The sequence below is a fragment of the Bison bison genome, unplaced genomic scaffold (assembly GCF_000754665.1).
Source record: "Bison bison bison isolate TAMUID 2011002044 unplaced genomic scaffold, Bison_UMD1.0 scf7180017864162, whole genome shotgun sequence".
Lineage (NCBI taxonomy): Eukaryota > Metazoa > Chordata > Mammalia > Artiodactyla > Bovidae > Bison > Bison bison.
In genome coordinates, this window is record NW_011494734.1 from 2535165 (window position 1) to 2551024 (window position 15860).

At 38.0% G+C, this 15860-nt stretch overlaps 1 protein-coding gene across 1 annotated transcript in view; it reads left to right on the forward strand.

Moving 5' to 3' along the window:
- Nucleotides 1-15860, forward strand: part of PRKAR2B (protein kinase, cAMP-dependent, regulatory, type II, beta) — a 107664-nt gene that overhangs the window by 16385 nt on the left and 75419 nt on the right. The window contains exon 5 of the mRNA XM_010841501.1: nucleotides 13391-13426. Within this exon, the coding sequence (XP_010839803.1) occupies nucleotides 13391-13426 (36 nt within the window). The remainder of the gene's footprint in view (nucleotides 1-13390; nucleotides 13427-15860) is intronic.

Here is a 15860-nt window from a genome sequence, read left to right on the forward strand (position 1 = left end):
GAAATGGCAACCTACTCCAGTGTTCTTGCCTGGAGAATCCCAGGGATGGGGGAGCCTGGTGGGCCGCCGTCTATGGGGTCGCACAGAGTCGGACACGACTGAAGCGACTTAGCAGCAGCAGCAGCAGCAGCAGCAACAGTTTATCAACTAAGCAATATTAGGACCTTTGATTCCTAATAGTTCCTTAAAAAGAATTCAAAAGATATTTTAGTGTTCAAATTTTAAGAAAAACTCATTTGTGAAAGGATATTTTGTGAAATATATTTCGGAGCATATTTAGCATTGAAAGAGTACAAAGCTTCAGTTATTGAAAGAGTACAAAGCTTCAGTTATGCAAGGTGAATGAGTTCTGGTAATCTAAGTATATAGCAAGGTGACAGTTACCAGTACTGTACTGGATGCTTGAAATTGGCTGAGAAAATTGATCTTAATTAAAATCTTCACACATACAGAATGGTGACTATATAGAGGTGATAGTTAAATTGTTTAGCTTCATTGTGGTGATTTTTTTTTTACAGTGTATACATATGCCAAAATATCAAGTTGCATGCCTTACATATATTGTTTTTATATGTCAAAGGTAACAAAGTAAAAAAAATGCAGTGTAAACTAATCTGGTTGGACTGAGAGTATTCAGAGATTTTTATGTACCGAGAGATTTTTATCTCCAAAACCAAGTAGAGGAGAAATTTTTTTTCTCTCTCTTCTCTTTCTTTCTCTTTCTTATAATTATGAGGTGTTTCCAATATACAAAAATGAATACTCATAAAAACTATCCCCTGTCTCTAACAGATTCTAACATCTTAACCCTTCAGGTTTTTTTTTTTCTTTTAAGAAAATAATTATACATACAGTAGTTTTCTTGTGTGTCCCTCTCTTACCTATTCTCTTAACTTCCTTCTCCATAGATAACCACCACTATGATGAATTTGGTGTCTTTATTTCCTATTTTTGTTTCTGTACTGTTACTACAAAGGCATCTATTTATAGATTAGGAATAATGCTATTTTGCATATATTCCAAGTTTGTATAATTGTACCACTTATAAAAGTTTCATTTATGTAAATTATCATCCTTCAGCTTGTTTCTGAGAACAGTGTTTGAGATATTACATTGATTCATGTAGCCCTTGTTTACTTCTTTTAAACTGTTAGTATACCCTTATGTAAATAGACAGTTTATCCATTCTTCGATAAATATTTTGCTTGTTTCTAATTATTTGTTATTACAGTGCTCTGATGAGCATGATGTGTGTGTGCATGTATGTGTATTATGCAAATGTACTCGAGTTTATTAAAGTGTGGGGACCCCTGGAGGACCATTCCTCTCCTACTCCTTGACCTTTTCAGGGAGCCTATGGATTGAAAATAACGATAATAATAATATATAATAAGTTCTTTGCCTTCCCCCTCATTCTCTCATAAGTATATAATGGAATTTTCCAGAGGGTACATAATGTATACTATTGCAGCAGATTGAATGCAGAAGTAGATGTGAGAACCCAACTGTCTTCTATTATGCCAGATTTGTAAAAAAACGTAAAATAGCCATTCTTTTTATTAATTTTTTTTGTTTTGGAGAATGTAGTTATTTTCCATAAGAATATGTTATTTATAATAATGTGTAGTTGTCTTACTGTTCATTTTTAAGTGAAATAATTTAAAAATAATTTTAATTTCTTATACAATATATATTCATGACTATCACTCATATAAACAAATAATTTTTAAGAATGTAAAGAGGTTTTGAGACTGAAGTTCGAGGATTACTGCTCCAGGTTATATATCTAAGTGTAGAAAGGCTGGTTGGAGAGAACACACAGCTTTCACTGTACCTCATTTTGCCTTATTTGCTCTGCAAAGCTGTTATCCAGTTTTCACCCTCAGCAGTAGTGTGAGAATTTCTAGTTCTGCACATTTAAGCTACCATTTGATGTTGTTGGAATTTAAGCAGCTTTGCCAATAGGATGGATATTATCTTGCAATCTCGTGAACTAAATTTGCTTTTCCTTGATTACTGTTGATCTTGAACATCTTTTTTATGTTCACTGATCATATTTGTAGTTCATTTTCTGTGAAAAATAATTTTTTAGTGCCATTTTTCCTATCTGACTGTGTTGTTCTTACTGATTTGTAAGGGTGTTCCTTTTCTTTCCCCATCCATCCATCCATCCATCTTCTGTTTACTAATTCTTTCTTGGTAACATGCATTGAAAAAAAAATCTTCTCCCAGTCTTGGGCTTGTCTTTTCGTTTTATTTACAGTAGCGTGGTTTGAACAGAGTTTTCTTTGTTTTGTCCTCTAGTGTTACTGAGATATAATCAACATACAGCACTGTGTAAATTTAAGGTGTCCAGCATAATGGTTTGATTTATGTACATCATAAAATGATTATCACACTAGGTTTAGTGAACATCCATCATCTCATATAGATGTAAAATGAAAGAAAAAATATTTTTTTCCTTATGATGAGAACTCTTAGGATTCACTGTCTTAAGAACGTTCATATATAACATACAGTAGTGTTAATTATATAGATCTTATTGTGCATTACGTCCCTAATACTTACTCATCCTCTAACTGGAAGTTTAAACTATTTGACTATCTTCATCCAATTGCTCCTCCTCTCAACCTCTGCCTCTGGTAACCATAAATCTGATCTCTCTATGAGTTTGTTTATTTGTTTGTTTGTTGAAGAATAATTGACCTACAGCAAACACTGTTAGTTCTTGATGCATAACATAGAGATTTGATATTTCTACATGTTGCAGATTGATTACCACAATAAGTCTAGTTACCATTTGTCATCGTACAAAGATATTATCAATACATTATTATTGATTATAGTCTCCTTGCTGTATATGTCATCCCCATGACTCACTTGTTTTGTAAATGGAGGTTTACCTCTTAATTTCCTTCACTTGTTCCACTCTTTTCACTCATGTTCATGCCTTTTCACTCAAGAACATAATTTCTTGATTTTATTATAGGCTAACATTAATCCTTTCCTTTATACTTACACTTTTTTGTGCCTTAAGAAATCCATCTCTGCCCCACATTAAAAAGATAATCCCTTCATTTTCTTGTAAAAATGAAAAAGTCTTGAGTTTCACACTTAAGGTTTTAATCTATCTATAATTTATTTTTGTGCATGGTGTGAGATGAGAATCTCATTTCATTTTTTAAGAATATGCATCATTTTTTTACTTTTTCCCTCACTGACTTTTAAACATCAGTTTCTCATTTTTATGTGAATGTACTTAAAGGCTATTCTGTTCTATTCATTTGTCCATTCTTTCATTTTAATATTTTTATCTTAATACGAGTTTATATGGTCCTGATTTGTGGTAGGGTAAGTAATTTTTACTTTATTTTTTGGGGCTCCAAAATCATTGCAGATGGTGACTGCAGCCATAAAATTAAAAGACACTTAACTCAAACTTGGAAGAAAAGTTATGACCAACCTGCTGCTGCTGCTGCTGCTAAGTCACTTCAGTCGTGTCCGACTCTGTGCGACCCCATAGACAGCAGCCCACCAGGCTCCCCCATCCCTGGGATTCTCCAGGCAAGAACACTGGAGTGGGTTGCCATTTCCTTCTCCAATGCATGAAAGTGAAAAGTGAAAGTGAAGTCGTTCAGTAGTGTCCGACTCATAGCGACCCCATGGATTGCAGCCTACCAGGCTCCTCCATCCATGGGATTTTCCAGGCAAGAGTACTGGAGTGGGGTGCCATTGCCTTCTCTGATGACTAAGCTAGATAGCATATTAAGAAGCAGAGACATTACTTTGCCAACAAAGATCCATCTAGTCAAGGCTATGACTTTTCCACTAGTATGGAAAGTTGTGATGTGGATGTGAAAGTTGGACTGTAAAGAAAGCCAAGTGCCGAAGAATTATGCTTTTGAACTGTGGTGTTGGAGAAGACTCTTGAGAGTCCTTTGGACTGCAAGAAGATCCAACCAGTCCATTCTAAAAGAAATCAGTCCTGAATATTCACTGGAAGGACTGATGCTGAAACTGAAACTCCAAAACTTTGGCCACCTTATGCGAAGAACTGACTCATTTGAAAAGACTCTGATGCTGTGAAAGATTGAAGGCAAGAGGAGAAGGGGACGACAGAGGATGAGATGGTTGGATGGCATCGCCAACTCAATGGACATGAGTTTGAGTAAACTCCAGGAGTTGGTGATGGACAGGGAGGTCTGGAGTGCTGCAGTCCGTGGGATTGCAAAGTCGGACACGACTAAGCGACTGAACTGAAGTAATTTTTACCTTATTTTTCTTCAGAATTGTTTAACCACCCATGGGCTTTTATTATCCCACAGAACTTTTAGGATAAGCTTCTTTAAATGATACTGAATCTTTCTGTCCATGAACATTGCGTATCTCCATTTATTCAGTTTTCCTTTCATTTCTTCAGTGTTCTGTAATTTTCTCCATAAAGGATTTTCTTGTCTTTTCTTAACTTTATTTCTAAGTTACTTATTATTTTTTGTTGCTATTATAATTGTGTTTTTTCCCTTACATATTCTAATTTATTTTTATTGGAATATATATAAGGAGCTGTTAAATCTCAATAATAATAAGGCTCTAATCAAACTGAGCAAAAGACTTAAACAGTTTAATAAAAAAGACATGAGAATGGCCAGTAAACCCATGGGAGAGTGCTCAGTAACTTTGATTATTAAGGAAATTAGCATTAAAATCACAATGAGATTCGTCTAAGCACACAAGAATAGCTAAAATAGAAGACATGTCTTACGTTACCAAAGATATAAGGTAACTGAAATTCTTGGTTATTACATGAGAGGATGAAATGGTACAAACAAGAAATCAGCAGATTTTTTATAAGGTTAAATATTTATTTACCTATGACCCAGCAGTCCCACTCTAGGTATCTGTGCTGTGCTGTACTTGGTCACTCAGTTGTGTCTGACCCTTTGCAACCCCTAGGGACCATAGCCTGCCAGGCACCTCTGTACCTGGGGATTCTCCAGGCAAGAATACTGGAGTGGGTTATCATTCCCTCCTCCAGGGGATCTTCCCAACTCAGGGATCAAACCCACGTGTTCCACATTCCAGGCAGATTCTTTACCATCTGAGACACCAGGGAAGCCCATGAATACTGGAGTGGGAAGCCTATGCTTTCTTCAGGGAATCTTCCTGACCCAGGAATCAAACCAGGGTTTCCTGCATTGCGGGCAGATGTTTTACCAGCTGAGCTACCAGGGAAGCTCCTTCTAGGTATCTACATGAGAAATGCATATGTTCACAAAAAGATTTGTATAAAAATATTTATAGAAGTTTTATTCAGAATGGCCCAGATTGGAAAAAATCATCAACAGGAGAATGGATAGACAAATTGTAGTGCATTCACACAATGAAATACTACTTAGCAATAAAAAAGAACAAACTATTGATCTTCTCAGCAGTGAGAATAAATCTCACATTTGTATGAAATTCAGAGACAGGCAAAACTAAGCTATGGTGGTAGAAATACTAATAGTAGTTTCCTAAGGGATAGTAGGAATTGACTGTAAGGAGTTGGGGGAAATTTTCCAGGGTGTTGGAAATGTTTTGTATATTGATTGGAATGTTGGTTACATAGGTGTATACATTTGTCAGAACTCAGTGAATTGTGCAGTTCATTGTATGTCATTTTCACCTTGATTAAAAATAAAACCGTTCGAAACATGGATGTTCTTAAAAGCCTCTTTCCCACATTTTAATTGAAAAGTGCCTTTGCTTTCTGCACTGATTAACTTGTGAAATTTTTCATTATTTTTGTTGGAAACTAGCAGCTGGGTTGGAGAAGGCAATGGCACGCCACTCCAGTACACTTGCCTGGAAAATCCCATGGATGGAGGAGCCTGGTAGGCTGCAGTCCATAGGGTCACGAACAGTCGGACACAATTGAGCGACTTCACTTTCACTTTTCACTTTCATGCATTGGAGAAGTTCTCGCCTGGAGAATTCCAGGGATGGGGGAGCCTGGTGGGCCGCCGTCTCTGGGGTCGCACAGAGTCGGACACGACTGAAGCAACTTAGAAGCAGCAGCAGCAGCTGGGTTGAATTTTTCTAATTATGGGTCATAAATGGGATTGCATTTTACTGCTTGTACAAAAAGTCAAAGGCCAGTCTAACTCTACCATTTTAAAGTTGATTTTATGTTCCAACCAGTATAGTATTTTATGAGTTTCATAAATTTAATGTGTGTATAAATTATCACTTACATTTGTCCAAATAATCTTTAAGTATCAGGAAATAACCTTATATTAAATTTTCAATAGCACTATTCATTCAGTATTTGTTGAGTTAAATACTTAGTAAGCAGAGTTCTAGGTGCTGGGTATACAGTAGTGAAACAGACAAGGAAGGATGCTGCCCTCTCGGTAGCACGGGAGGAAACACACAGTAAACATAATGCACAAGATGATTGGATGGCATCACCAAATCAGTGGACATGGGTTTGAACAAACTCCAGGAGATAATGAAGGACGGATAAGCCTGGCATGCTGTAGTCCATGGGGTCGCAAAGAGTTGGACACTACTGAGCTACTGAACAACAGCAATGAAAGGTATCTTTAGATAGTGCTGACATTTAAGAGGACCTGCACGTGGAGAAGGAAATGGCAACCCACTCCAGTGTTCTTGCCTGGAGAATCCCAGGGACGGGGGAGCCTGGTGGGCTGCCATCTATGGGGTCGCACAGAGTCGGACACGACTGAAGTGACTTAGCAGCAGCAGCACGGGGTTAAACTGAGTATTCAGAGAAAGTCCTCCTCTTTTTAGGAGGCATTTGAGCTGAGCCTAGAATAGCAGGAACATCATTCTGTGAAGACAAGGTAGTGTTTTCTGAAACTGTACTTTTGTGATTAGGCCAACCTTAATCACATTTCCTGATAGTTTTGTCTTCATTTCAGAGCCCTTATATTTTTCTTAACTACTCTTTTTTAGGTCTGATTTTATTGTGCCTTCAGGGATGTGTGAGGATTTGAACTCTCCTAGCTTTTGGTTTTTGTAGTATTCTTAGTGGTCTAGTCTGGATTGTTCACTCTTAACAAACAAAACATTAGGAACAAAACATTAGTCTCTGTAAATCTGCCCTTTACACATATTTGATCTTACAGGTTTAGAAGAGACAGTTTTAGCATATGCAGAAGCAGAGATTGCATTGATGTAATTTTGACAATGGCCTTTCCCATATCCAGTTTTATTTCAGAGTCCACATTTCAAAATCCTTAAAGTATTGGGAGCCTCTTTCTGGACATTGTTATTACATCAACTCTTGTAGCTGAAGCTGAATTTTTCTTCCGGTCCTAAGAGGGTATTTTTGGTAAAGTCCTCATGAATTAAAAAGTGGAGAATCAAGTTCATTCATAAGCAAAAGTAAACCAAGAGTGTTTTTTCCCCTAAAGTAATAGTTATATTCTATTAGCTCGGTATTTTAGAGTATCAGTTATATTTTGAGGAGTTTGCTTTGTGAATAGAATGAGACTATGCATCTCTTTAGTGGTTCTTAAAGGTGGCATTTTAAAAAAGCTAAACGTCTGTGTTTCATCTCATTCTGCCCTATTCCAGCCATGCTCCATGTGTATGGGTAGATAGGACACCTAAATCTCACGTTATGTAATCGAAAAGGAAAAAGAAAACTGGTCCCTCCAACACTTGCTTCTCAAATAGTTCCCATCATGTCTGATCAGAAGTACTTTGAGGGGACATGGCTTTAACAAAGACACAGAAAATAAATAAGTGGTCCTTTGCAATGTCAGAAAGTAAGCATGTATAAAGAAGTTTGAAAATTGTGTTTGTTTGGTTAATTAGCACAATATTTCAGGTTTTGTTGTTTATTTGCTTTAGTGGCTGTTGATCTTTTAAAAAAGTTAAATTCTCCTTCCTTCAAAGGTGAGCCTTATAGCTCAGGCATAAGAGAAATTTACTCTGAGCCAAGTATTTATTCTGTCAAAAATAATTACCTAACATGGTTTCAGTTAACATAATTTCTAGAATCTTTTATTTAGAGAGCAGATTTGGAAAATGTTTATTCTAGAAAAGGTGACTCATGAGGCTGGGGATGTTAATTATTGTGCTGACTCCAAGACTGTTGTGTACATCTTACTTCAGGGTACATGAACTCTTTTCTGCAAAGAGTATTTAACCAATGTGGCTACCGTATAGAGTGGCTGTGTGTGTGTGTGTGTGTGTATTTAATGACCATAAATCACAACTCAGGGCTCTTACTTCTTTAACTTGGATGGGACTTCTTTCCCAGCATTATGCTCAGAGATGCAAACTATCTGTATGACTGTCAACCTGGCTTTTCTTTTTGAAGGCCAAACTCATTGGTTCATACTTTCAGTTGACTGCATTTGTTTTCATAGAATTTCTTGAGTTTTCTAGTTTTCTGTGAAATTTCTGCTTATGTGGTGTAAGCCCTTGCAGCCATAGTATTTGAAAATACCTCCCGACTTGGTCAAGCTCTTCAGAGGCAAGGACTCTGTCACATTCCCAGTGCCCAGCATCCACATCCAATAAACAGCAGAGTAAGTGGGACAAGGAGACTTGCTCTGTTTACTTCACAGAGTTGATGGATTAACCCACAGCTGTTGAATCAGTGCCTCTTATCTGCCAGGCACTGCTTATCTTGGGCTTCAGGCAAAAAGAAGTGAGAAGATAAGCAGGTCCCACTGGCACTGGTGGGGAGTCACAGGTGTGGGAGGTTGTTTTCCCTGCTAGGAATAGAGAGGCTTATTCAGCCATCTTCAAGTAATGGAGCGTTTTTCTTGTAAGGATGCTCCAGGATTAAAGACGACTTGAATCAGCTACACTTCTGTGTCTCCTGGGGGCGGAGGAATTAAGACCCATCTAGTTTGGAAACCGACAGAATCTCTGGTTAGATAAGCACGAAGATATTCATAGCAACACAGGACTCTCAGTATTCTGCTGGAATGTCACTTGGGAGAAAATCAAACCTATATAAACATTTCTGTATTTTCCCTTGAGGATTCATTAAGATCATAGGTTATATCTGTTTCAAATGTTAGAGGCATTTAGTATATTCTTAAATCATATTTGTTTGTTTCTCCAGGCAGATAGTACATTTGCTATATTTTTCCTTCTATATTCTCCTAATATTGGTGTGTGTGTGTGTGTATAAATACACTCCCGGAATATCCATAGAATAGGAAAGTGAAAGTGAAAGTCACTCAGTCATGTCCCACTCTTTGTGACCCAATGAGCTATACAGCCCATGGAATTCTCCAGGCCAGAATACTGGAGTGGGTAGCCTTTCCCTTCTCCAGAGGATCTTCCCAACCCAGAAATTGAACCCAGGTCTCCCGCATTGCGGGGTGCATTCCTTACCAGCTGAGCCACAAGGGAAGCCCAAGATTACTGGAGTGGGTAGCCTATCCCATCTCCAGCGGATCTCCCCGACTCAGGAGTCAAACCGGGGTCTCCTGCATTACAGGCGGATTCTTTACCAACTGAGCCATCAGGGATCCATAGAATAAGAAAATCTAAAGGTGGAAACCAAGAGTCTGCGAAAACCTACTTTGACTTAGCAGATTTTAAAACATCATCTGTTAACTTTTTTGTCAATTTGTTCTGCTCTTTGTATATTTAAAAAGTGATAATGTTAAAATTGGTAATATTAGCTCACAATAAATAAACATCAATCTTTTATATTTGAATAGGAATTTGTAGTTTATAGGCACTTTCAAAAAGATGTTTATTTTTTCTTAAAACCCTCTTGCATTAAGGAGGGCAGATGTTACTTTGCATATTTTTTAAATTGAGAATTTAGCTCAAAGTTACATGATTCATCCATGGTTTCCTGGAAGGCTATGGGGCTGGCAGTGGAGCCCACGCCTCCTGACCCTAGTTGGTGCCCAGTGGTGCGTCCTTCTTCACCTTCCCCCTGCTCCTCTTCCCTGTACTTGGGTTCCTGAGAGAGAAAACACCAGGCACACCCTGCCCAGATGCACATTGCTTTACTTCCAGTGAGGCCTCCACCCTGAATCTCAACCTTCTTCCCTAGGTTTGGCTGCTGGACTGAAAAAAAAAAAAAAAACAAGAAAAATGGTGAAGGTTACTGTTGGTTTGCCAAGAGCTGATGCAGGAAACATTTGTGTTTTATCCCTGCAAGTGGATATGAAGGGATATGATTATGAGGGATTGGATGGAATTTTGGTAATTTTGTCAAAACCCAGTGTTTACCTTGACAACTGCATAGCATACTTGGTGCCCCCATCTTTTTAACTACCCAGTCCTGTGCCCCGTTTACTATGGGAGACAGAAGTCATTGTCATAGAACCTCTCTACCCACAATTTAAAATTTTAGCAAAAATATAAAGGAGAAACAAAGGCAAGTAATTTATAGTAATGTGTTGCAGCAGGCATGTGCTTACATGTACACAGGGAGGCATAGTTAGAGTCTCTCACTTGTTGAATCCCTAAGAACATGAAAGCTGCAAATGTAGTCTAATCGGGTGTATTCTACTGGCCATTCAGATACCCCAAATATAGTAGTGACATGATTTTTTGAAATGATGAACGAATATTAATATAACTCCAAACAAAATACCAGAAGCCCACCCAATTCCTTTGATTTATGTCGTATTTGTGTTGCAGAAAGTTTTATGTATATTAAAACTGCATCTAATAATTGTACTTGTATATATTAAAAAATGGAGAAGGCAATGGCACCCCACTCCAGTACTCTTGCCTGGAAAATCCCATGGACAGAGCAGCCTTGTAGGCTGCAGTCCATGGGGTCACGAAGAGTTGGACACGACTGAGTGACTTCACTTTCACTTTTCATTTTCATGCATTGGAGAAGGAAATGGCAACCCACTCCAGTGTTCTTGCCTGGAGAATCCCAGGGACGGCAGAGCCTGGTGGGCTGCCATCTATGGGGTCACACAGAGTCGCACCCGACTGAAGCGACTTAGCAGCAGCAGCATATAAAAAAAAAATCTTATTTATTTATTTTTTGGCTGTGCTGGGTGGGTCTTCGTTGCTGCATGGGCTGGGCTTTTCTTTAGCTGCAGCAAGCAGGAGCTACCCTCTCGTTGCAGTGGGCAGGCCTCTCTTTGTGGGGGCGTCTCTTGTTGTTGAGCCCCGGGCTCTAGAACACAGGCTCAGTAGTTGTGGTGCATGAGCTTAGTTGCTCCACAGCATGTGGGGTCTTCCTGGACCAGGGATCAAACCCATGTCTCCTGCATTGGCGGCTGGATTCTTTACCACTGTGCCACCAGGGAAGTACTGTACTTAAATAGTAAACAGTGTTGGAATCTAGTCTCAGATGGTTGTAAGTTGACTTGCTTGCCAACATGAATGTGCAGTTGGATATGTGAAAGCATGAAAGTTGTGGGATTTAGGACAGTTCTTTGTTGTATAGAACTGTCAATGTCAAATCGTCTGTCAAATGTCAAAGATGTCCTCTGAATTACTAAGACGGTTTTAAAAATTGCTCCCACAAACTTAGAGTACACCTCCAAGAAGGCAGTGTCACTTCCTTGAAAATCTGTCTCTGCCTCCAACACTTCAGAAAGACACACAAACCTGAGGGACCCCAAGGGGACAAAGACATCCCAGAATTTCAGACCAGAAGCTCATTGTGCTGTGACTTCATTGTCTAGAGGAGAGGCTGGAGCAGGAGGCAGAGAGTATCTGCTGTGTTTTCACCCCGGAGCTGAGATATGCTTTTACCTTCATCTTGCTCTGGTCAGCCTGCCCTGTCTATTCTGCATTCTTGTGGTTGAAGTTTTTTGCACTCCCTCCTTTCCCGTCCTTATGGCTGGCTTGGGGAGGCTTCCTTTAGACTAGGTGCTGAAGGAGTTGTGAAAAAGAGGTTGGAAAATATCCAAGAAAACTGGTGGACATTTTTGTGTGTGTGTGATATCTAAAATATAACTACAGTTTATCTGATGAAAGATTTTTTAAGTGATTTGTGACTTTGCAGCTATATGGTTGAATTAATTTGGTATGTAAATAGTGGAAATTTTGTATCTTGATCATTTGAGAGGATATAATTTTGCTATAAACTATAGTATTTTAATAATTGGGTTTGTGAATTATTTCACAGAATGAATCCTCATTAAAAGTGGAGATCAATATGGGAGGAAATAACCTAGTACTTTATGATTTCAGGTGTCAGTATTTTTGCCTTCTGCTCTTGGTGGGAAGCATTTTGGTGCTAGAAGTGCTTAAGTTCAAATACTCAAGTTCTGCCACAGTGTGGCTGTGTGATCTAAAGCAAACTAGTCAGTATGTCTGAGCCTTACTGTAAAATGTCATCAGTAATGTGGAGGTGCTGATATTTAAAGGCATAGTTGCAAGGACTAGTGTAAAACATTTGAGAGAATTTTCTTCTAGTACTTATTCCTAAGCGTCTGTAATTTTTGTGTTGTTTGACATAATGCTGACAAAAATTTTAGTCTTCTTTTTTTATTTGACCTCTTTCCATAGTGTAGACCATCTTTATAATGACTGTTTTAAAAGTATTGAAGTATTAGAAAGTATTACAGTGGACCCATGACATCCTGCTACTAAAATATACTCTGTAGTTAGTACCTGGTGTTCTTTCTGTACATAATATGAACTGTAAACTTAGCTGCTTCTATCAAGAAAAAAAGCTTAAAAAAAAAACAACCCTCATTTCTTGAGATAGTTAGAAACAAAACCAAGAAAAAACAACAGAGCTGAGTTGAGTGTGGGAAGTGGGCCAAGGGTGGGCTTACCAGTAGAGCAGTACACTCCCACACCCAGCCTGAAATTGTAGCCTCCTGCAGACAGATTTGCATGTCATGGACTTTTGGGTTGAACACAAAAATTGTCAATACTACAAATATTAAATCTGAGAATATCAACAATATACTATCTTTACCTAATAATGATATCAGCATATGTGAACATTAGTTTTGTTTCCAGATTTTTTCACTGTGAAAGTGATGCTGTTAAATAGCTTTTTCCTTTTCTAGTAATATTTCTTTGAGATAACTCTCTTAAAAGTTGAATTAATTTTTTTAAAGGAGATAAACCTTTTATGATACTTCATGTAATTGCCAAATTGTTTATAAAACTATTATATAGATTTGTACTGTACTATGTAAGTAGTTTCAGCCACACATAGCTAGGGATTTTCATTTAAAGAGTTTTGGAGGCACTATTTAACAGATGAAATATTGGTTTTAATTTATATTTCCTTGTCTAGTATTAAATTTAAACATTTAATTTTCATATATTTATATATTTCTTCTAGCACTTGTTATTCATTCAGATCTTCCTCCTATTTAACTTATGGGATCATTAGCAGTTTAGTTCCTTTTCAGGGTTTTGGATAAATTAGAATTTTATCTAAGCATATTATCCCACTTTTCTCTTTCAGCTCCAGTAATAAACCGATTTACAAGGCGTGCCTCAGGTAAGTCTCCTTATGGATTTTGCTTACTAATGGTGACATTTTAAAAATGGATTGGATAAGAAGGTATGAAAAGAATAATTGCTATAGAGTAATAACTTATTTATCAGTCATTTTCCCAGAAAACAGCCATATGATAAAATCAAGAACTAGGAAGTAAATGGAAATATCCTCTGAGTGGCTGAATTTAAAATCCCAGTGTGGCTAATGTATGGAAACTCTTACCCAAATTTGTTTATTTCTGCGCTTGATAAATTACTAATTACATGGTTATCTGGTTTGCCAGCCACAGTTTAGAAGAAGTGATTTAGAACTTGGGTAAAAGTGAAATCACTCAGTCGTGTCCGACTCTGTGACCCCACAGACTGTAGCCCACCAGGCTTCTCTGTCCATGAGCTTCTCCAGGCAAGAATACTGGAGTGGGATACTGGAGTGGGTTGCCATTCCCTCTCCAGGGGATCTTCCCCACCCAGGGATCAAACCCGGGTCTTCTGCATTGCAGCCAGATGCTTTACTGTCTGAACCACCAGGGAAGGAGACTCAAAACGGGAAGGGATGATAGTTTTTAATAAAGACATGAAAACTCATAACACTGAGATATAAGAACTTATCATCATGGAGCCATTTAGAAGAGGAGCAAATTGCTTTATATTTGTTGGTATCCTAGAGATACCTTAGTAACCTCCTGCATATTCACATTGAGGGAGACCTTAGCCATTGGCAAGAATTTAGATTTGGTTCCCTACACTGGATACTTCCCCCGTGGCTCAGCAGTAAAGACTCTGCCTGCAATGCAGGAGATGCGAGTTCGATCCCTGGGATTGGAAGATCCCCTAGAGGAAGGTATGGCAACCCACTCCAGTATTCTTGCCTGGAAAACCCTGGGCAGAGGAGCTTGGCGGGCTGTAGTCCATAGGGTTGCAAAGAGTGAGACGTGATTCAAGCGACTTAACACACACTCATACTGGGTACCACCTACATTACATGGGTGGGTAAGTACAGGACACAGCTGAAAGCGTTTCTATCCTAAGTGAGTTTGGGCATTGAAATGGATAAATTATTGTTTGGAAAATTCACCTCTGAAATACCTTCTTCTCTAAAGATAGAGGACAAATGAAGTACTACCATGTTTGGTTTGAAAAAAACGACATTCTTTTATTTATAACTAAGTTTTTTGGTTGAAAAACACAAGATAAGATTCAAACAGATCATCTTTGACATTTATACAATACAAATGAGTCATTTATTTCATAAAATTACCTCCTTTCCATATGTGCTATATTATTAAGGGTGTTTTAAAATTGAGTTTTGTATTTAATTTGTCAACAGTTACTGGTATGGTTTACTCTTACTATGTGGTGACCAGGTCTATAAGGAATAAGACAGGGATTAGGAAAATATGTTCTACTGGGATGGTATCTGCTTTATCCTTGTGAGCTTTTTGTAATGTCAAGGAGTATCTATTTTAAATGTTGGAAACAAAGAGTAGATTATGCCTTTTGTGAAGTGAGAAATTATGTTTTTGTCAGTAAGGCATCAATCAGACTTTATCCCAAAGTAGAGTAATCAACAGTGATTTTATTCTGGTGTAATACATAGTCTTTGTCAACAGTGGTGAAAACAGAGAAGAACAATAAGAGAGAATCAGTAGTGTGATATCTTATCTTCATGACGTGAGAGTCTTTCCATAGAAATGTAATTAAGACTCTTAGAATAAATTATCTCTCTTTCTGCCTGACATGAGACATTATTTCTGGGCAAATTCCATTAACATTTGTTGTTCAGTATACTTACCATTGGTTTGATAGATCCAGGGTTCAGTAGGTTCCTGAGTGGAGTCTTAACTACTAGACTACCAGGGAAGTCCCAGTGTAGGTTCATTTTGAAACGGCATTATTTCAGCCCCTACCACCACAGCTAAATCTGTGTCCATTGTATCTCAGCAAAATTGGTTGGAAATGCCGATAAGATGGAACCCCAGCAAAGAAATACACATTCAAGTCAAATGTTGCATTTTTTTCCTAGAGTGACAGGTAATAGGAAATGTGAAAACAGCAGGAAGCAATTGAAAGAAAAATGAAGTGATATCAAGTTCAGAGCCGTGTTACAAAACCTTTTAAAGGTGTAAGTATTGTGCTGTGCTTAGTCGCTCAGTCGTGTCCGATTCTTTACAACCCTAATAATATAACATGCTGGAGAGCACTGTAGGAATGATCTTTGACGTTGATTATTGGGAGGAAAAGACAACTGGCTTATGGAGTACCCTGGTAGGTCAGGGACTATGCTAAGCATCTTATATACATTTTCAGTCTTTCAGGCAAGGGAAATAAAATATTTACTACCTTAGATAAAAAGAACAATCACTAAAACTTTTTTGACAAAGAGGAAAACAGAAACAGTCTTAAGGCATCTTGAGGAGGAAATTCTTTATTTCTCT